Raw genomic sequence first — 23,035 nt, forward strand, 5'->3', positions numbered from 1 at the left:
TTTCTGTAATTTACTTTTCCACATTACTGATCCACCACAAAACTTCATTAAAACTCCACTTGTTGAACGTCTAGTCAATTTTTCACCTGCATAATCAGCATCGCTATAGTCTTCTGTATCAGAATTGTTCATTTTCCTATACTAAATTCCATCATTTATTGTACCCTTCAAATAGCGAAGAATCCGTTTAATTAATTTTGGGTGTCCTTTGGTAGGCGAACATTATGCTCTTGAAGCAACATTTACAGCATAAGCTAGATCTGGAAGTGTCCCCAATGTTAAATATGTGAGACTGCCTATAATTTCTTGGTAAGTGTTGGTATCAGTAGCTGGTGGTGAATTACCAGGTATCCAATCAGGCGCAATTGGTAATGATATTGGCTTTGCATAAGTCATATGATACCTGGCTAACAGTTTTTTCACATATGCAGTCTGATTAATCTTCATACAATCATTAAATCTTTGGACTTGCAAGCCAAGATAACAATCCACTTCACCTACTACCATATCAAACTCTACATGTAACTGTTTTGTGTAATTATGAACTGTTTCACCAGGTCCCATTAACAATCCATCATCCACGTGAAATAAAACGATTAAATTTTCCTTAAAATACATACAAGGATCACAATTACTCTCCCACAAATTTGATTTGTTAAAGTGTAACTAAACACTCATACCATAATTGTGCTGCTTGCTTCTGCAGACATGGCCTGTGTCATCATCATAACCTTGTGGTTGTTGCATGTAAATTTCTTCCTCCAGTTTACCATTCAAGTATGCTGTTTTAATATCAAATTGTTTGATGTTCCAATTTCTTTGAACAGCAATGCACAAGAGGGCTCTCAGTGTTTCAAACCTAACCACAGGACTGAAAGTTTCAGAAAAAAACAAGCCCTGGCCTTTGGCTAAACCCTTTTGCAACTAGCCTTGCTTTGTATCATACAATGTTATTGTTATTACCCAATTTAATTGCAAACACCCATCGATTGCCAATAGCCTTCCCTCCAGCTGGTAAATGAACTAATTTCCAAGTACCAATCTTTTGATGTGAGTCCATTTCTTCATCCATTGCAGCTTTCCAATTTTCTACATCTGAGGATTTCACTGCTTTGTCGTAGTTCCTTGGAATGTCTCTCAGCATCATCATCTTGGGTTGCTCAGGTTCATCTAGGTAACGTATTGGCCTTCTATTTGTTTGTCTGTCCCTCAAAACTCGATGACCATCTGCATTTTCAGTTGCTTCTACATGATCTTGATGATCCAGTCTTGTAATATTTTCTTCTGATATTTCGTTATCATAAGAATCAGATATTTCTGTATCATCAGTGTTGATATTTCAACTAATTTGGTAACATCACTCTTCAATGATTGCTTTAATATTTCGTCCTTGAATTTTACATCTCGGCTAACAATAACTGAATGCCTATCTGGAAGGTATACACAACAGCTACAGTCATAACCAACTATATAACCTTTCAGAGATTTGGCATCAAACTTTCTCCGTTTCTGTGCTGGGATCCAGACAAAACATTATTTCCCAAATACTTTTAGATGATTAAACTGACTCTTCCTTCTCAAAAATAATTCTATTGGTGTCTTTTCTTTAACCTTCGTTCACCCAGCTTCAAGTACAGCTTCTCCCCATAAAGCTTTTGGAATATGCTTTGCTGACTGTAGCCATGAACGTACCATTTTGCAGATAATCCTGTTTTCACTCTCAGCAACTCCATTTTGCGGTGGTGTCTATGGCACAACCAAGGAATGTCAGAATCCAATTGACTCAGCATATCTTCTCATATCATTATTGTCAAACTCCTTGTCACCATCAGTCTGCAGTTCTTTAATTGTACATTGAGCTTGTGTTTTCACCATCACTATAAATATTGGCAACTTCTTCTTTACCTCATCCTTTTTCCGTGAAAGATATGTCACTCTGAAGCTTGAGAAGTCATCTTTAAAAACAAGAAAATATCGATGGCCAGCTAAATCGTTTTCTTCCATTGGACCACAGATATCAGCGAAGATTAATTCACCTGCGCTAGTTGACTTGTCAACTCATGAACCAAAAAGTAGCCTATGATGTTTACCTAGCATACAACCTTCACATAATTCGTTGTCTAACCTTACACTGATATCATGAGCAGTAAAAAATGATTGTACACATTGTTTGTTCTGGTGCCCAAATCTTTCATGCTGCACCTGAGAGTAAGAGAAGCTTCCTTTACTACACAGGACTTTCCTTGCTTAATCATTTTCACTGCCAAGTGATGACGTTCATTCTTGCTTTAAGATAGAGCAATAGCAATTGGAATATTGTCTTTATAAAATGACCATATTTTACCATCATTTTTGATACTTCGATCAATACCTTTTTCTCCTGCGTTTTTAACAGAAAATAAATTATAAGCACCATCTGGACAATACCATACATCTTCAAAATATCGTTTGGTCCACTCCCTTCCATTAAAAGTTTCAACATCAATACAACCACTCCCAAATTCTTCGATATACACATTATTTTTAGCACTGTCCATTTTCTGTGGTACATCAAAAGGAGTGTATACAACATACCAGTCTTGAAGATTTGTAACGTGATGTGTCACGCCACTATCAATATACCACTCATCACATTCTGATACATCTACATTTGTAGGTAAATTACACACTTTAAACAAAGTTTCTTCTGGAATTTCTCGTGACAATGTTTTAACGGCTGATAACATTGCAGAACCACCACCACCAGTAGGACAGTTCCTTGAGGTATGACCTTTGTTTTTGCATCTAAAACACACTATGCCCATTTTGCATACTTTCGAAATGTGTCCAATTTTACTACATGAAAAACATTTCTTTACATCGCAGTTGCTTGAATTTTGCACCTTTTTCGCATTACCCAATTTCATTTTGCTTTGTTGCTGTGTAGATACACTTCCCTTGGTTCTTGAAAACATTGCAGCTCCTAGATTTGTTTCTTCTTTGTCTTGAATTCGCAGCTCATTATTCAAGCACCTTTTCTGTAGTTTATGCCATGTTTGGTCAGTTGGTGGTAGATCATGCCAAGTTACATAAATGTGATCAAACTCTTTTGGCAGTGTCTGAAGCAAACGTGCACACAAATCAGCTTCCTCTATTGGTTTATGTAGCAGAGACATCTTCATTTGTACTTCGTCAAATTTTGCTAAATGACCTTCCATACTGCCTGACCATCCCATTCGAAATTGTGAAACTTATGTCGCAACAAGTCGATATTTTCAGCACACTGAATATCATAAGTCTAGTGTAATTTATCCCGAACATCTTTTGCAGTTTCACTTGTAGCTACTCGAAGTAGCGGTTTTGTTTCTAGTGACAAAACAAGACGTTTCTTCGCTTTCGTCCAAGAACTTAACTTCCTTACATAATCTTCAAGATTTGTTTCCGGTTTCACAAAAGATCTGCATACAACATCGTAAACAGCATAACATTCCAAGACAGCCTTCATGAAAATATGTCAGGCAGCCCAATTTTCTTCGCCATTTAATTTTTCAACCTGTTGTTTTTATTCAGTCATTATATTTTACCTTTATTTTCTGTTTACGCTTACAAACACGTCGAATAACTTCATAAACTGTCTGCAAAAAGGGTGTCGTCGTAACTGCCATCTGCGTCACTTCTGCTGTGCAGCGAACTACGTTAATTTAAGTATTAACTGTATTTTTTTCTTACTTGTCACTTCTTCTTCCGTGTGTTTTTGCTTTTAGGAAGCATTAATAGTCGAGTGCTAGTAATAGTGTTCCATAGATTTCGTGTTTGTTTTGAATAGAGTCCCTTTAGTTAACCATAGTGCCAGTAGTGCTAGTGTTTGTTTTCAATACAGTCCAGAGACAGGTAGTGCTATTTTCATTGTTTTCTACAAGAAGTCTCTAGTAACCACAGTTTAGTCAACTATCAGCCGCCTTTAGTGAATTAACAGTCTAGTTAAAAGTTGATTAACTCTCTACAGTAAACTGATTTCTTAGAATGGATAGGATGTGTGACTGCTGTGTACGGACGCAGGAGGAGCTGGCCACTGTTCGTGAACAGCTGAACGTGTTGATGGCCGCGGTCAGCCGGTTACAGGCTGCTGCCTCGGAGTGTAACGGTAGTTGGGAGTCTGGTGCGTCGCATGGTACACCCCAGGTGTTACATGCTTCACCCACTGTCCCTGCTGTCGAGACATCTTCGCGGGTACCGGATGTGGTTGGGCCACCCTCTCCCCAAGGGGAGTGGCGGGTTCAGCGGCGTTCGCGGCGCACGAGTCTGAGGGTCAATCTGGAGGCTGGCCGTGTGGCATTGCCCGCTCTGCCTGTGAGTGGACATGTGCCTGTTCCTTCAGCAAGGTCCGAGCAGGTACACGGGGGAAGGGGTTTATTAGTTATTGGGAGCTCCAACGTTAGGCGGGTGATGGAGTCCCTTAGGGAAATAGCGGAAAGGTCGTGGAAGAAGGCCAGTGTTCACTCTGTCTGCTTGCCGGAGGGGTCTCATCCGAGATGTGGAGGAGGCCCTGCCGGGGGCGATAGAGAGCACTGGGTGCACCCGGCTGCAAATTTTTGCTCATGTCGGCACCAATGACTCCTGCCGTCTGGGTTCAGAGGTCATCCTCAGTTCGTACAGTAGGTTGGCGGAGTTGGTGAAGGTGGAAAGCCTCGTTCACGGGGTGGAATCTGAGCTAACTATTTGTAGTATCGTTCCCAGAACCGATCGCGGTCCTCTGGTTTGGAGCTGAGTAAAAGGCTTAAACCAGAGGCTCAGACGATTCTGCGGAGATCTGGGGTGCAAATTTCTGGACCTCCGCTATCGGGTGGAGAAATGTAGGGTCCCCCTGAATAGGTCAGGCATGCACTACATGCAGGAAGCTACTACAAGGGTAGCGGAGTATGTGTGGAGTGCACATTTGGGTTTTTTAGGTTAAAAGATTCCCTCCCTAGGCCCGACAAGACGCCTCCTGAGGCGTGGCAAGGTAGGAGTAGGCAAAATGCAACAGGGAATAACAATATTAATGTGCTAATAGTAAACTGCAGGAGCGTCTATAGAAAGGTCCCAGAACAGCTCTAATTAATAAACGGCCACAATGCCCACATAGTACTAGGGACAGAAAATTGGCTGAAACCAGACGTAAACAGTAATGAAATCCTAAACTCAGATTGGAATGTATACTGCAGAGACAGGCTGGACAGTGAAGGGGGAGGCGTGTTTATAGCGATAAGAAGTGTAATAGTATCGCAGGAAATTGACGGAGATCCGAAATGTGAAATAATTTGGGTGAAGGTCACGGTTAAAGCAGGCTCAGACATGGTAATTGGATGTCTCTATAGGCCCCTTGGCTCAGCAGCTGTTGTGGCTGAACACCTGAAGGATAATTTGGAAAATATTTCGAGTAGATTTCCCCACTATGTTATAGTTCTGGGTGGAGATTTTAATTTGCCGGATATAGACTGGGAGACTCAAACGTCCATAACGAGTGGCAGGGACAAAGAATCCAGTGAAATTTTTTTGATTGCTTTATCTGAAAACTACCTTGAGCAGTCAAACAGAGAACCAACTCCTGGCGATAACATATTAGACCTTCTGGTGACAAACAGACGCGAACTATTTGAAACAGTTAATGCAGAACAGGGAATCAGCGATTATGAAGCGGTTACTGCATCGTTGATTTCAGCCATAAATAGAAATATTAAAAAAGGTAGGAAGATTTTTCTGTTTAGCAAAAGTGACAAAAAGCAGATTTCAGAGTACCTGACAGCTCAACACAAAAGTTTTGTCTCAAGTACAGATAGTGTTGAGGATCAGTGGACAAAGTTCAAAACCATTGCACAATATGTGTTAGATGAGTGTGTGCCAAGCAAGATCGTAAGAAATGGAAAAGAGCCACCGTGGTACAACAACCGAGTTAGAAAACTGCTGCGGAAGCAAAGGGAACTTCACTGCAAACATAAACATAGCCAAAGCCTTGCAGACAAACAAAAATTACGCAAAACGAAATGTAGTGTGAGGAGGGCTATGCAAGAGGTATTGGATGAATTCGAAAGTAAAGTTCTATGTACTGACTTGGCAGAAAATCCTAAGAAATTTTGGTCTTATGTCAAAGCGGTAGGTGGATCAAAACAAAATGTCCAGACACTCTGTGACCAAAATGGTACTGAAACAGAGGATGACAGACTAAAGGCCAAAATACTAAATGTCTTTTTCCAAAGCTGTTTCACAGAGGAAGACTGCACTGTAGTCCTTCTCTAGATTGTTGCACAGATGACAAAATGGTAGATATCGAAATAGTTGACAGAGGGATAGAGAAACAATTAAAATCGATCAGTTGTAGAATTTTGGGACACGTATTATGTTCGAGTATACTGACTTTTCTGGAGACTAGAAATCTACTCTGTAGGAATCAGTATGGGTTTCGAAAACGACAGTCGTGTGAAACCCAGCTCGCGCTATTCGTCCATGAGACTTAGAGGGCCATAGACACGGGTTCTCAGGTAGAGGCCGTGTTTCTTGACTTCCGCAAGGCGTTCGATACAGTTCCCCACAGTCGTTTAATGAACAAAGTAAGAGCATATGGACTATCAGACCAATTGTGTGATTGGATTGAAGTGTCCCTAGATAACAGAACGCAGCATGTCATTCTCAATGGAGAGAAATCTTCTGAAGTAAGAGTGATTTCAGGTGTGCCGCAGGGGAGTGTCGTAGGATCGTTGCTTTCACAATATACATAAATGACCTTGTGGATGACATCGGAAGTTCACTGAGGCTTTTTGCGGGTGATGCTGTGGTATATCAAGAGGTTGTAACAATGGAAAATTGTACTGAAATGCAGGAGGATCTGCAGCGAATTGACGCATGGTGCAGGGAACGGCAATTGAATCTCAATGTAGACAAGTGTAATGTGCTGCAAATACATAGAAAGAAAGATCCCTTATCATTTAACTACAATATAGCAGGTCAGCAACTGGAAGCAGTTAATGCCATAAATTATCTGGGAGTACGCAGTAGGAGTGATTTAAAATGGAATGATCATATAAAGTTGATCGTCGGTAAAGCAGATGCCGGACTGAGATTCATTGGAAGAATCCTAAGGAAACGCAATCTGAAAACAAAGGAAGTAGGTTACAGTACGCTTGTTCGCCCACTACTTGAATACTGCTCAGCAGTGTGCGATCTGTACCAGATAGGGTTGATAGAAGAGATAGAGAAGATCCAACGGTGAGCAGTGCACTTTGTTACAGGATAATTTAGTAATTGCCTAAGTGTTACAGAGATGATAGATAAACTCCAGTGGAAGACTCTGCAGGAGAGACGCTCAGTAGCTTGGTACGGGCTTATGTTGAAGTTTCGAAAACATACCTTCACCGGAGAGTCAAGCAGTATATTGCTCCCTCCTATGTATATCTCGCGAAGAGACCATGAGGATAAAATCAGAGAGATTACAGCCCACACAGAGGCATACCGACAATCCTTCTTTCCATGAACAATACAAGACTGGAATAGAAAGGAGAACCGATAGAGGTAGTCAAGGTACCCTCCGCCACACACCGTCTGGTGGCTTGCGGAGTATGGATGTAGATGTAGAGTAGAGATCACGTGACAAGCCATCTGCTTGAATTTCAGTCTTCTCCGTTAATTATTAAACAACTTTTCAGAAGGAGCAACATTTGTTATACATTTAAGTGGTTGTTGTTTGGCTATACACAGGACAACTTTTTATCTTGTATATTAATAATAGTTGCTATGATCATACAAATGGATTTGGATCATGCAAAAACAGCTTTAAAGGATCATGAAAGAAAGCTCCAAGGGCACCATAAAATTCTTTAAAAAACTGTTCTTCCTGTGGTCATTCTACCACAGTCAAATTGGTAACAATACTTGTGTGTTGCACCTGAATAATGAAACACAGTGTCCTCACTCAAGATTAGATATATAGACGTAAGAAGAATGGGTAAATAACTTGACTGCACAAACTATGAGGCACTTTGCTACTGAGTGCACAGCTTTCTCAGCAGGAACAGGAAGAAAGAAGAGTGAATGCCACGAGCTGTTTTACAAAGAGTGTTACCTTAAACCTTCCACATTATTTTCACTTTCCTGCAAATTTAACTATGCACACTTCACAGCTGAATGAAATATTTCATTTTGCCTATGAATCCAGTTCATGTGGACTTTCTTCTAATAAATACTGTTACTGTTCAGTTTTTGAAAATTGTACTAAACATTGACAAACAACAGAACACTACAAAGCTTTTCTTACTCTAGTTTCAGGTTCATAAAGCATTCTTGTAACCATTCTTACTGTGAGAGCCTATAAAAATATGTTATGCACCCTTCCACTATCATGGTACATCTACAATTTGCACCACGTAGTGCAAAGTTACTGGAGATCAGTCCCAACAAGTAACTTCAGTTAAATGGAAATGACATTTCTCCCTAAGAAGTAGCATCCATCATAAAATCCTTTAACTAAAAGTATTCCAGTGGTTATGATAACATAAATGAAGGGAAATACGGAAGCGTCCGATCCCGCCCATCTGCTTTGACATATGACAGCACAAATATGGCGGAAACGACCATAAACCACGATTCCGATATGGCGCATATAAAGTCGTTACGTACACAATATGAGGACGAAAATACATCAAAAAACAAACACACACACCTTCCACAAATAGCCTAATAACACTAATGGGACAAGCGCGGGAAATGGGGGGTTTTTGGGTGGGGACGAACTAAATATATACAAATTTAGACACACACCCCCATTCAAAACCACACAAAACAATGAACAAAACCGATATCACAAAACTCCCCAAATACCAGTAAACACAATATCATCTGGAGTCTGACACTTCCCTTGACTTATATAGCTCAACAGCAGCTCCGGATCCCATACATTGGGATCGAACACTTCCCTTGCCCTATATAGCTCAACAGCAGCTCCCAATCCCATAAATTAGGATCAAACACTTCCCTTGGCCTATATAGCTCAAAAACATCTCCCGATACCAATACCAACATTCACAGCCACACATTTCAATAAAACACTTCCCTAGACCCCAACACACAACACATACACTAAAAATAAAAACTTACCACAAAAAAGTTATGGCGCCACAAACGAGGTTGGCCACCACAATCTCACTCACTCATGCATACACACACACAAAAACCAACGAAAAAATACTCTACCAAAAGAAAGACCCGACACATCCTCACCTCAACCCCCCCCCCCCCCCCCCCCCAAAAACAAACCCAACCTGCCCCCTCACCCCAAAATAAAAAAACCCATAAACAAAAACCAAATGCAACATAAAAAAACTTCAACAAAATAGATCCTCCACAACCAAAACACAAACAAACACCCCCCCCCCCCCCCCCACACACACACACAAACACTCTAACACGCACCCTGAGCCGCAGCCACCCATCCACCTACCCAAACCACCCTAACCAACCACTTTCAGTCTATACATTTTGCTAACAGCCCATAAAAAAAACCAAAAAACACAGTAGCGCTCATGGACACTCTTCCGCCAACAGTACTCGTCTAAATGAGGCTGAAGGTTGGAAGAGCGCCTCTTCCCTATCCCAAGGACTGACTTAACAGCCCCACACATCCCCTCTATTGTATTTGTGCAAGCCCCCGTCTCATAATTTTTGAACTCAAAGCTATGGTTAACGACTAAATGATGGAATCCCCTCTCACCCAACCCCCTATATGAAGAAAATGCATCTGAAGCTACTGTGGACCCCAGTTCTATGTACTCCTCAATTAACCCCACTAATTCCGCCTTAGACCTCCCTTCCACAACCCTAAAAACACATTCAGAGCACCCACCCCCGGAACAACAGCCCCTCCACACCCAGAGACCAACCACAGACTTACCCCTCCCATACTTCCTATTCCCAAACTGTGACTTGTCCACCTCCACAACAACCCCATGCCCCCCCCCCCCCAGCCTACCCCTGTACTTAATGAACTCGGAACACACTTCACAGCAAAAAGAAAACCAATCAAGTACACTCCTCTCACTCACACCAGTCTCATGCACGCAAAAACTGTGTGGGAATCAATAACAAAAATAATAAGTCAACAGTACAATCTCATGCATGCCAACCTAGACTTCTCGAACCAGGAACCACGCCATATGGAACGCCAAATGTCATCTTTTTTACAGCGCCACATATAACCGTCCCTGGTCCGAGGCGCCGGAACTTTAGCCAACTTCATTTCTTCGCCACAAACAGAGCATTTCACAACCTCGGCAATTAAACCGAAGAGCTGCAAAGGCTTTATCAGTTCCAAAGGAGTGTTCCCCATCATATCCTTCAGATGCGCACTGTTAATTTTATCCGTCATATCCATTCCTGAACAAAAACAACAACCAATTAATTTTACTAAAATTACCACACAACGTACAGCGAACAACACTACATTAACTTTCACACAAAATCGTTAACTCACTGAAATGAATTCCACTACAAACACAGCCGACACTCGTACAATTCTGGATAATGAGCAAGAGCAAACTGAGCCCTTTACACCACACAAACGAAAACCCTGCACATACAACCAGAGGGCACAACAAACCACAACACGATGACATCTACAAATACGCCACACTCACAAACCAAACTCCGCGCTGTCATGACGTCACACACAACACCCTTACGTCACGGGTCAAAGCCGACGCGTGGGATCGGACGCTTCTGTCGACCCAAATGAAGTTATTCAAAGAGTGTTCATGTGAGTTAAGTTGAACTTTAAGTACTATGTATAATCAATCTCTATCAGTGGAACATTTCCAGGGTGGCTAAAACATGCTGAAGTTAAGCCTCTTTACAAGAAGGTGGATAAAGAGATACCGTCAAATTATTGACCAATTTCACTTTTGCTGGCTTTTTCAAAAATGTTTGATAAGGTTCTGTCTAAGCGTCTTCTTAAGCATTTGACTGCAAATAATATATCATGCAAGTCACAGTTTAGGTTCCATATGTTAACTGATATAGAGGAGGATATTTACACATATAGTGAGAATGTACTTAATTCATAACAGGAAACAAATGGTGTCGTTGCAAATACATCCAGAGTAAGCACTGAGTGGGGTGGCCATCCTGATTTAGGTTTTCCATGATTTCCCTAAATCGTTTCAGGCAAATGCTGGGATGGTTCCTTTGAAAGTGCCCAACCGAGTTCCTTCCCTAATCCAAGCATGTGCTCAGTCTCTAATGATCTCGTTGTTGACAGGACGTTAAACACTAATCTCCTCCTCCTCCAGCGTAAGCAATAGTCTTCATCTGATTGGGAATTAATTAGATGTGGTGTTCCTTAAGGTTCCATCTTGAATTTGTTGCTTATTCCTATCTGTATTAGGGACCTCTAGTCTGTTAAACTGCCAGGTGCTAAGTTTGTTTTGTTTGCACGATACAAATGTTGCAGTAAATTGCAAGTCAAGTACAGATTTAGAAATAGCTACTAATCAAATTTTCACTGACGTTAATAAATGGTTTAAATCTAGTTCATTGTCATTAAACTTTGAAAAGACCCACTATATGCAGTAAGAGATTTGTTTCCAGCACGTTTATAACGTAGGAAGACATGCAGATAGAAGTGGTTGACAGTATTGAATTTCTGGGATTACAACTCAATAATAAATTCAGTTAGGAAGGGGGTATGCCACAAAATTACTGAAGCACCTAAACAAGTTTGTATTTGCAATGTGAATGATGTCAGATCTAGGAAATATAAATAGAAGAAACTTGCATACCTTATGTTTGCTTTCATATTTTGAGGTACCTCGTCAGACAGAGCAAAAGTTTTTAGACTGCAGAAGTGCGTACTAAGACTCATTTGTGATGTATATTCCAGGTCATCAGGTAAAAACCTGATCAAGGTCGTGTCCAAACTGATCAGGGAAGTGGGTATTCCAACCCTTGCTTCTCAGTATATTTATTCCTTAAAGAAATTTGTTGCAAATAATGTATGTGTATTTCCAAACAATAGCTAAGTACATATTACAGTACCAGGTACAATCTACATAAAGACCTAAAATTGCTTACCTTGGTCCAAAGAGGGGTCCAGTATACAGGAACATACATTTTCAATAAATTGCCAGCAACCATTAAAAACTTTGTTTTATAAACGGCACAGTTTAAACAGAGTTTGAAAGATTTTTAGGTAGACAACTCCTACTCTATAGATGAGAATCTTAACAGGGACTGTTAGACCGGCTAATTAAAAATATCTGTTAGGTATCAATTTTTGCAGCACTTGTTCACAACAGTCAAGGTAGGTGTTTTGCGTATGATAAATTCATTAGAAGTGGAAAACTGTGTTTCATTCTGACAGTGTATTAATTCTGTAAAAATTAGCAGTTCCAGTTTACTGTAATGTATTCACATTCCTGACAGATGATCAGGGAAGTGTCATATTCAAGTGTTCTGTTTTTTATGTTGTACTTTCTGACATATTCCACATCCACAAGAATCGTCCCATTTTTGGGTCAATAGAATGAGGACTGAATCTAATGGGTTTTCCATTCTTCTGGATTTAATTTGTGTCATACAACAACCATGACTTGCTACTCTGGTGGTTCTGTAATATTCAAAACTTTCAGTACCTGGCTTTTTTGCAATAGGAATTATTACTTCATTTTGAAGTGTGAAGGTATTTCGCTTATCTCTTATCTTGCATATCAGATGTAATAGTTTGAGTTGGATGTCTGTCTGAAGGATCATCACAAATGTGTGGGAATGTTGTCTACTGCAGGTGCCTTATTTGGGCGCAGGTCTTTCATCGCCACGTGAAATTATTCTCTCAGTCTATCTCCACAGAGTCTTCATCTGCCTCCTATAATATTGTATTCAAATTAATTTCTCTTGTTATAGTAAGAGCTCATATTCCAACACTCGATTGTTTTGCATGATACTTTTATATACAGTCTATAGCATACCTTAGGATAAAGGTAAGTTAAACAATCCCCATTTTCCTGCTACATTAAAAATATTCAGAAAGATGATGAACAATCTGAATGCCTTCACACAAAGTTTATTTTGAAACTGGTCTGTAAAGTTACCTACCAGATCCTTCATGCATTTAATAAAGTTTTTTTCTGCTCTGGCCATATAACACTAAGGTTTTTGACTTAGTCTATTACACTTGCTATTAGGCCTACATAAATTGGATTCATATTTCTACAGTAGCATGCAGCTGGCTGAAATCTCCAGAATGGATATGGAAAGAGCTTAATCCAATAAAAGTGACTACTTATGCTATCCCTTTATACTTTTGGGGAACCCTGCCTCATTTTTCACTAATTTGTAAACGACTTGCTTCTTAATTTTCCTTAATGTGGCTATAATTTGGAGTAACAAATATAAGGAATATTGCTTGCATATGGTACATCTGTGAATTGCTAGTGTTTGTAATACAAGCCTCTTTAAGAAATTTAATAACTCTAAAAGGACAACATAGCAGCAGAGTTCAAATTTACATGACATTAAATGCTGAGAGGTTCCTTAGTCTCATTTGAAACATAGCTTGATGAATACACTTTGCTTCTGCTAAACTAAACATGTTAAAAGGTTCAAGGTTTTTACTGAGGCATCACCATTATGTAGTACTACTGAATGCAGCCTATTTTGTCTGCTTTGGTGAATAACCTCAGTAAAAACCTTACTAATGTAGATATCTTCTGTACAAAATTTCTGATTTGTTATTGCGTCATTTCCAGTGAAATGTTATGTTATACACATAACTCAGATCACCAAGCTATAGGTAAAGAAACAAAAAATATAAAAATCCATTGTATTGGGCATTACACCCTACCACAATAAAGGTTAAAAATATTACATGAACATAAATCCATCTACCACGTAGCAGATAGTAAGTTTAAATGGATAATTCATATTTAAATTATTTGACACAGAATAGCCTTCAAAAATTGAAATTTTATCGAGTGTCATCAGTGAAGCACTAAAAATTTTTAAGTGTTGACACGTAGACTGCAATCCAACGTAATGGATTACAAATACTCAGTTTAAGAATGGAAAACATTTCTCCAACCACAGTTTTACTTGATTTGGCTCATATTGGAGGGAAATTCCAGGTTTACCACCTGACAGTGGATAAGTATGTTTTTCGTTTCAGTACAGAGCACAAGCAGCCCCTTTAACAGTCTCAAAGACAGTCTTTCAGCTATCTGTCTGCTTCTCTAGCAAATTGGTGCATGCGCGCTCACACACACACACACACACACACACACACACACACACACACACATTTTTTATTTTTCTAACAAAAGCTTGAAGCCTGTAAAGAAAATACAAGTTCAGGTGCATAACGGAATGACATCTTATAGCCAATAAGTTGGTTCTAGATACATTTGTTGATAATTTCACTGGGACACACATATTGGATCAAATGAATACTGCATTTTACCCCACTGAAAAAACAATTTATAGTCACATATATCGGACCCTGTATTGCACAAATAAAGCATTGTTTGACGAGACTAGATTGCAAAATCAGGTTAATTTGTGGCATGAGGAATCAAGCAATCACATGATTTATTACAGACCTGGTACAGGTGTTGATGGAGGAGTAAAACCATTACTTTCTTTTTATCAGAGCTGTTGGCAAAGAGATCTTTTGAAGAAGTATGGGAATAGTTGTTTGTTATATGCAACATACAAAACAACAACATATGATATGCCTTTATTTTTTATAGTTGAAAATGCAACATCCATTCATGAACTGCAAGGCATTTTCAAGGATTGGAATCCCATCTGCTGGGTTACTGATGTCTCATAGTCAGAGATAAACACAACTGAACAAGCATTTCCTCAGACAAAAATTTACTTGTGCATTTTCCATCAGAAATAGGCTTGGGGAAAGTGGCTGAATATATACCAAATGATGTAAAGATATTTCTGGGCATGTGGCAAGAAATTTCAGGATCGCCAAAAGAGAATTTACAGATCATACAGAAGAGATAATGAGGCGTCTCAGAGAAACGAAAATGCGTGGCCATATTTTTAATGGCTGTCACTATCAGTACATGAAAAATGGGTGGAAGAGGACAAGGGCAATTTTGACACCACTGGCATTACAAATGGAGTTGAAGCCATGAACAAGATCGTACAATTTTTTTTCCTAAAATACAACACAGATGGGACCTTGAAGGGGGTTACTAAGGGTATAATAAATCAGTTTCTTCCAAGCATAATTAGAAAGTACTGTCGGAAGAATTCTGCCATCAAATCATATAACAAAGATCTTCCACTGTTTTTGCATAAAAAACAAACACGTTTGTGAAACATGTCATTTAGTGATACGCTCCAGCAAAAGTTGAGTTAACTGCAAGATTAGTGAATATGAGGTTGGATGGTTTGTTTAGTGGGGAGAGTACAATGTTCAAAGACTGTAATTATGTTGTAAACTTTGCTCTACCAACCTGCACATGTGAAGATTTTCGGATGTATAAATATCCATGCAAGTATTTCTGTGAATACTCTATTTTCTATCCGAGTGGCATTTTCATAAAATACCAGAAAGCAACAGGAATAGCCCATAAATCTGTCTTAATGAGATGTACACGAGTATAGCTCCAGAAGTTGCTCTGCAGTAATTTCACATGAAGACAGTAGCAATGAGGATGCAGTTGAGGAAACAAATATAGAGCATCACATTGATACCTTAACAATTTCGTTGCAGCAATTTGAAGTGAGGGAGTTGTGTAAACAGGTTTATAATCTCACATAAAATAATTTCTCAACAGGTCTGGACGAAGTCCATATTTGTGTGTTAAAAGAATGCATAGACAACATTAAAGCCCCTTTAACTGACATCATTAACCAGTCTTAAGACTGGCTGCTTCCCAGACTACCTGAAACTAACTAAAATCATACCTCTTCACAAAAAAGGTGATGTTCAAAACATAGAAAATTACAGGCCAATTGCTTTACTTCCAGTATTTTCCAAAATAGTGGAGACTTTAATGAAAAATAGACTTATGGGCTACTTAAATAATCTTCTCTGCAAGGAACAGCATGGCTTCATACCGGGCAGAAACACTGAAACCGCAATAGCTCAGTTTACAAAAATTGTTCTTGAATTGCTAGACAAGGACAGTTATGTAACTGGAAATTTCCTAAATCTGTCGAAGGCCTTCGATACCATTGATAATGTTATTCTTCTATGCAAGTTGGAGTCTCTGGGAATCAGGGGAGTGGTAAATAAATGGTTCCAATCATACCTAAATAACAGAGTAGAAATTTCTCATAGCACATCCAAATATATGGTAAATCACTTATCTGATCCACAGTATGTTAATATAGAAGTCTCATTAGGAAGTGTTCTGTGCCCAATATTGATATTAAGATTTCCCACAATGTGTGTAGCATGGAGAGAAAGTGCTTTTTGCTGATGACAGTAATATACTGATTACCAGCAAGACACCTGACCTGCTATTGGAAAAAGCCAAATGAAGCACTAGCAGATGTTTGCAAATGGTCTACAAAGAACAGAGTAACTGTCAAAATTAAGAAAACAAACAACATGTACTTTAGAATAAACAAGAAGTGCAAGTCCATAAATTTAAATGAGCTCATTGCAAAGAATTATTTAAAAACCTGGGCGTTCTGACAGTTCCTTGTGAGTTTATTTTTCAAACCATAATGTACATCAGAAAAAATCTTGACAATTATAGCTTGAATAACATTATTCATGATCATAACACAAGGTTGAGTCATTGCCTCCATTTAGATAGAAAAAATAAGCTAAAAGTTCAGAACAGTCTTGATTATCGAGGCGTGATAATCTGTAATAAGCTGCCACAGAATATGGAAGGAATTAACAGTATGTATTCTTTTAAAAAAACTGTGAAGCTGTTTCTGCAAGAGCATTTTCTACACTTTGGACGAATATCTTAAATGAAAACCAAAGAATTGTTGGGAACACCTATCATAAGTTATACCTGACATATTTTCTTCATGCATGTATTGTGTATTTATGCCAATGTATTTGTCTGCCAGTTTCATATCAATACACATAGTATATTTATTTAAACAATATAAATTATCTTTTTTCATTTATGTAATATATATGGAGGGCTTTGTATTTATGTATGTTAGTTCTACATCAAAATACCTATGCTTATTAAACAATGTAAATGGCATTTTTTAAGAAAATATTTAGACTTCATACCATAATTTGTACATTCACTGATGACATCCACCCAATGTATATTGTCTAAGGATGGATAAATAAATAAATTAAATAAAATGTACAACTGTAGCAACAGTGAAACATTACAAAAAATACTTTAATCACTCAGCGCCTGTGTGCAAGATTTGCAGTTAGCAAACCCTGAAGTTTGTGGTCTCCCCACAGCTGTACCATCAAATTCCCAACAATAATATTAAGTAAGATGCCATTAATTTTACGCAGCCTGGCATAAGGACCCCACTAATTGCAATGTTCATATACTTGTACCTTCATGGGTAATTAACTACTAAGGAATAGATCAAAAATGGAGGTCATAGCATTCCACTTGAAGTGTCAAACAATAAGAGCTATTTAAACTACAAATAAGGGAGATCTTTATGCCAGGTTCTGTAAGTAAACTTTCACACACATATGAATTTTTAAGTAGCAGCAGAGAAAAATATTTTTCTGTGGAAAGTCAACAAGATAGTTGTATTGACCATGATTTTTATTTCCTTTACCCAGATAACGATGTATACTTCTCATTACAGGAAATTCTTGGATTGCTGATAAACTGTGTTCACAAATTACAATCAAGTTGCAAACATTTATGTGCCACTACAATGTCAATTTGATATACATGTGAAACACTATATGGATGGTTTTCTGTCAGCAATACTATCAATCTTCCAAGCTGTCCCTGGAATAGAACAGTCTTGATGAAATCAGGTGTGAACTTTCCCATGAATCGAGTGCCCAGAAATCCATCATAACTGAACCTAACCAATAAATTAACAACTTTGAGACCAAGTAATTGAGTTATGCAACATGAAGATAACTGATAACACATGAAGTTTGCAAAGCATAATTTCAAAATTGAATACTCACATCTTTTGGTGCCCGACGACATTGCTCACCAGTTGCAATGCCCAGATATTCTTTACAAATGAATCTAATAAACATTACTGGTATTCCACTAACAGTATTTGCTTCTGTGTGGTATCTACAGTAACTCTGTAAAGTTATTAAGAACATTAGAACCATGAAGGCAGACATCCAATGTGTAGATAACTGATACACATTAAGCTTCCAATGCAATTCAAAAACTGAATACTTACTCCATTTGGTCCCCAATGACATTGCTGACCAGATACCACATCAAGGAAGCACTGTACTCTTCTGTCAGTGTGTTATTGGGCAATCTCACATGTTCATTAACAGGGTAATTCTTTATCTTTTTCTGTGTTTCACATGAATCACTAGAAATGTATTGAAGCAAGTGAGAGCAAGTACATTCTTACTGGGAAAAGACATGCAAAATCTTTCTTACTTTAGCCATACGGCATCTCAGTGCCACATTTAGATATATCAAATTTCTTTTTTCCGCCTATTCAACTCTCAACATTGTCCCATATCTGAAATGTAACTTTCACGTTAAAATCTTTCACTTCATATTTTAAAAATTCACAGGCTCTACGCTACCATCTTGTCTAATTCCTCAACAAAATCTATTTTGTCCACTGAACAGTGGAAAATCCACTATGGAATGTAACAATATTATGAAAGGGATAGTTGTTGCTACTCACCATATAGTGAAGATGCTGAGTCGCAGAAAGGCACAACAAAAAAGACAAGGCCTTTTGCAAAAGTAGACGGGTGTGTGTGGGGGGGGGGGGGGGGGGGGGACCCATAGACCCAGCTCTAGCTGCCAGGGTCTGTGACCGCGTGTATGTGTGTGTGTGGGTGGGTGGGGGGGGGGGGGCGTGTGCATCTATCCTGTTTATAATACTATTTTATCTACTGCTACTTCAAAATTAAAATGTGCAACACAGAGCCCAACATAAAGACCTCATAGCATTCCATCTCGAGGATCAGAAATGACATAGCTTATTTGTATTCCGGGTTGCCACAAGTGAAATTCCCTGATGTTTCCCTGATTTTCAGACAGGTTTTAGCAGTTTTCCCTGACAAATTCCGAGACTGATAGACTGATTAATTGAGTGTTTATGGGACCAGATGGTGAGGTCATCAGTCCCACGATACCCAAGCTACTCACAGAAGAAAGAGGGTCCGCTAAAAGTGGATGGATCCAGTCATGGGAGTCAAACTATAAAACAAGGAAGTCAAAACACACACAGTAAAACGCATAAAAGGTTAGACCAAATCTAAAAACTGGAAGAAAAACAGCAGTCTTTCAATGGGGTAGTGGTCATGGGGTACCAGCCTGTGAAAAATGGAGAGGCCCCAACCACAACCACCCTGCCCCTGCTCCAGGAGTAAAGCAAAACCTTGTATGTGGAAATAACCAATTTCACAGAGGAAACTGAGGACTAGTTCAACCATCTGTGACTTGTCTGCTAATATTCAAATTAAGGAAGACTATACTTAGCACAACTGTATTGTGGAGGTCATTCGCTACACAGGAGGAAACAATGGGTGAGCCTGGTATGACCAATGCATAGACGGCATAAAGCAGTTGACTCCTTCTGAGAGGAATGGACAGAAGAGCACCAAAGCTCAATAGTATCCTTGAGGGTGCGGAGTTTATTACTGAGAGCAGTAGTGCACCAGATGTCATTCCACTTTTGGGCAAAGAGAGATTTGACATAGATCTGAATATCTGCAGCTGGAGTCATGAAAGGGAATGGAGGGTGAGTATCAGCTTCTCTAACCAAACAGTCAGCCAGTTTGTTCCCTGAGATACCCACATGACTTGGGACCCAGAGAAAGACAACTGAACAGGTGGCACAGCCAAGGTTAGGAGAAAAAGCCATGGATAGAAGAGACCAAAGGATGACAAGAGCAGAAGGCTGCTCATTGAGTTGGTACATTTTAAAACACTGTGGAGGGGGGCTTGAGTAATAAAATGGAGGGCCGTGGTAATGGCTACCAGTTCTGCTGTGAATACACTACATGATTCTGGCAACAAATGGTATTTTAAGCCAGTAGGAGAGGTGAAAGTGTATCCTGCTTTATCTATCGTGCTTAGAACCATCGGTGTAGAAGACGGTAGCACCCTGGAACTATGCAAGGATGGAATGTACAAGACACTGAATGACCATAGGGGTGACAGAGACCTTAGGACTCTTAATTGATCGGTCCTAATCTGTGGTGTAGGCACCATCCAAGGTGGTGTAAGAGGAAATACGTGGGGTGCATTTCAGTGAATGGAGATGGAGATCCCAACAGAGGGAACTGAGAGACATTCCAACTGGCAATCCCATCTGTGGACAAAGATTAGGAGGGAGATGTGCCTCACTTACAAAGAGGACAGGGTACATGGGATGTTCAAGGAATCTGCAAATGGCGATTGCATAAGAAACCGTGGCTTGGCATTGCCGTATTAGTTAGAGAGGGAATCCATGCTTCTATGAGGAAACTGTCAACTTGACTAGTGTGAAAGGCACCAATAGCCAGATGCACGACACAGTAGCAAACAAGATCATGTATTTTAAGAGTGGAAGGAGCCACTGAGCCATAAACATGACTTTTAAAATATAGTCTGGACAAGATCAGAATGCACGGTAAAGATAGAGAAGAGTAGTATGGTCTGCACCCCAAGATATATGGGCCAGGAGATAGAGAGCATTAAGCTTCTGCATGCACGTAGTCTTCAGGCGATGAATATGGTGCAGCCATGTCAGCTTTCCATCAAAAATAAGATCCAAGAAACAGGACTGTGCTGCAACATCTGGGAGCTGGTCGCCTAAATAAAGTTCTGGGTCAGGGTATACTATGGGTTGATGACAAAAATGCATAAAATGCGTTTTGGAAGGAGAAAGTTAGTAGCTGTGGGAGACAGCCCATGCAGAGGTCTGTCGGATGGCATCTTGGAGCCAGCGCTCAGCAGATGCTACCGAGTGGGAGCTGCACAAGATACAAGAATCATTGACATACAACACTGGCATAACCTGAGGGCCAACAGAGGTTACAAGCCCATGGATGGCTATGAGGAAGTGTGCGACACTTAAAACAGAACCCTGTGGGATACCATTCTCCTGAATCCGAAGGGTGCTGAGTGAAGTGTCAATTGGAACCTGGAACAGCTGGTGGGATAAAAATTAACGAATAAAAATCGGAAGGGGGCCACAAAAGCTCCAGTCGTGGGAGGGTAACTAAAATGTGATGGCAGCAAGCCGCGTCATCAAGAAGACTGTGACAAGGTGTCAACAGATAGTAAAAGCCTGTCAGATTGCAATTTCCAATCTGAGTAAATAGCCAGTTGGAGATAGTCCTTCCCAGAAGCCACACTGATACAGGGACAAAAGGCCCTGAGATTTGAGTACCCAACAAAATCAGAAGCTAACCATCCTCTCAAGCACTTTACAAAGTACTTTTGTTAGGCTAATTGGGTGGTAACTGTCTAGAGACATTGGGTTCTTTCCCGACTTAAGGATGGGTATAACAGTACTGTCCCACCATTGTGAGGGAAAGGCACCATTGAGTCAAATGCATTTGAAGACCCCAAGTAGATATTACCTCTGTGAAATGTCCAAGTGTTGGATCATCTGGCTCTGGATGGAATCTGGGACTGGGGCAATGTCATGTGAAGAGGTAATAGCATGCAAGAATTCTCATTCAGGGAAGGGTTCAGCTTGGTGAGGGTTGAAACAAAGGAGGCGGGGGTGTGTTCAACTCTGTGATTCTGCTGATGTTGTCACAAAGTGTGTTGTGAGATGTTGTGCAAGGACCGATGGATCAGTAGACAGAGCACCTTTGAGGATAAGCCCCTGGACAGTTTACTGTCGCTGGCGGCCCAGAAGGCTAGAGCTTGGACCAAACCTACAATGAAGAGCCATTTGTCCCCAGGGAGGAAACATAGTGCTACCAGCATTCCTTTTTACTTTGCTTAATAAGATAACGAGCCTTAGCATGGAGACACTTAAAAGCGAAGAGGTTGGTCTGTGAAGGGTGTCGTTTAAATTGTTGCAGCACCCATTGGTGGACCTGGACAGTGACTGCTACATCCTTGGTTCAGCACAGTACCGGCCTTCGATGAGCAGGACCTGTAGATAGGGGGACAGCAGTGCCAGGAGCATGAAGAATAGTGGCAGATGTGCCCTGCACAACCGCATCACTGCAATTCTAGAAAGAGGTGTCGAATTGCACAGCAAACGTATATAACAGTGATGGGCAGTCTGCCCCTGAACTGATTCAAAGAGCCCAATCTTTCTAAAGAGTGGATGATGAATGATTCAGAAAAAAATGAATGATAGCTCTCTGATTTCAAAATGTGCCTTTGGTGGCTGTAATGATCAGGATGAAAATTCTGCGCTAAGCTGCTGCAATGGCACCTCACCTCGCATCTTTAAGAAGACATTTCCCAAGCTTCAAAAAATGTATGGAGTTGGATACCTTATTAGTACCAGAAGTGTTTCCTCATCCATGAAAAGAGAAAATAAAGAAAGTTCCATTTCCTTCCTTTTTTTTTCTCTCCCCCCCCCCCCCCCCCCCCAATTTATTGGCTGTCAGGCAGTACCCATTCAGACATCTCAATTGTAATACCAATTATGACAACATGAAAGTAAGCATAACACAACACCCAGTCTCAGAGTGGAAAAATATTTTCAACCCAACCAGGAATTGAACCTAGGTCCCTTTTCTTCACAATCTGCTGCACTGACTGCGAAGCTACCGAGGCAGACAGCCAACAATGCTTCAGTACATATTAATCCAGAAAACGTTTCCAGCATCATGTTTTTGCCCTCGATTTCAAAAGCATGTGTCACATTTCAGAAGCTCAATAAATGTTTGCATACTTTTGAATGAGTTGTTACTTCTTTTCCCTCAACTTAGCATTGCACTCAGAATGTGTGA

General features: G+C 39.9%; 1 protein-coding gene across 1 annotated transcript; it reads right to left on the reverse strand.

The window, feature by feature from the left end:
- Nucleotides 1-222: 222 nt before the first annotated feature.
- Nucleotides 223-773, reverse strand: LOC126235418 (uncharacterized). The gene is made up of 2 exons (XM_049944140.1): nucleotides 681-773; nucleotides 223-606 (listed from the first exon to the last, which is right to left on the reverse strand). Exons 1-2 carry the CDS (start codon nucleotides 771-773, stop codon nucleotides 223-225), a joined length of 477 nt encoding a protein of 158 aa, XP_049800097.1.
- Between the last annotated feature and the right edge of the window lie 22,262 nt (nucleotides 774-23,035).

This window comes from Schistocerca nitens, chromosome 2 (assembly GCF_023898315.1).
Source record: "Schistocerca nitens isolate TAMUIC-IGC-003100 chromosome 2, iqSchNite1.1, whole genome shotgun sequence".
In the NCBI taxonomy this organism is placed as follows: domain Eukaryota; kingdom Metazoa; phylum Arthropoda; class Insecta; order Orthoptera; family Acrididae; genus Schistocerca; species Schistocerca nitens.

Bases quoted from the DNA above. Each gene is read 5' to 3' on its own strand.
- LOC126235418 (XM_049944140.1), bottom strand. From the start codon at position 773: ATGGTAAACTGGAGGAAGAAATTTACATGCAACAACCACAAGGTTATG. The intron at 607-680 runs GTATGAGTGTTT...ATGTATTTTAAG, and splicing joins AAGCAAGCAGCACAATTATG to GAAAATTTAATCGTTTTATT.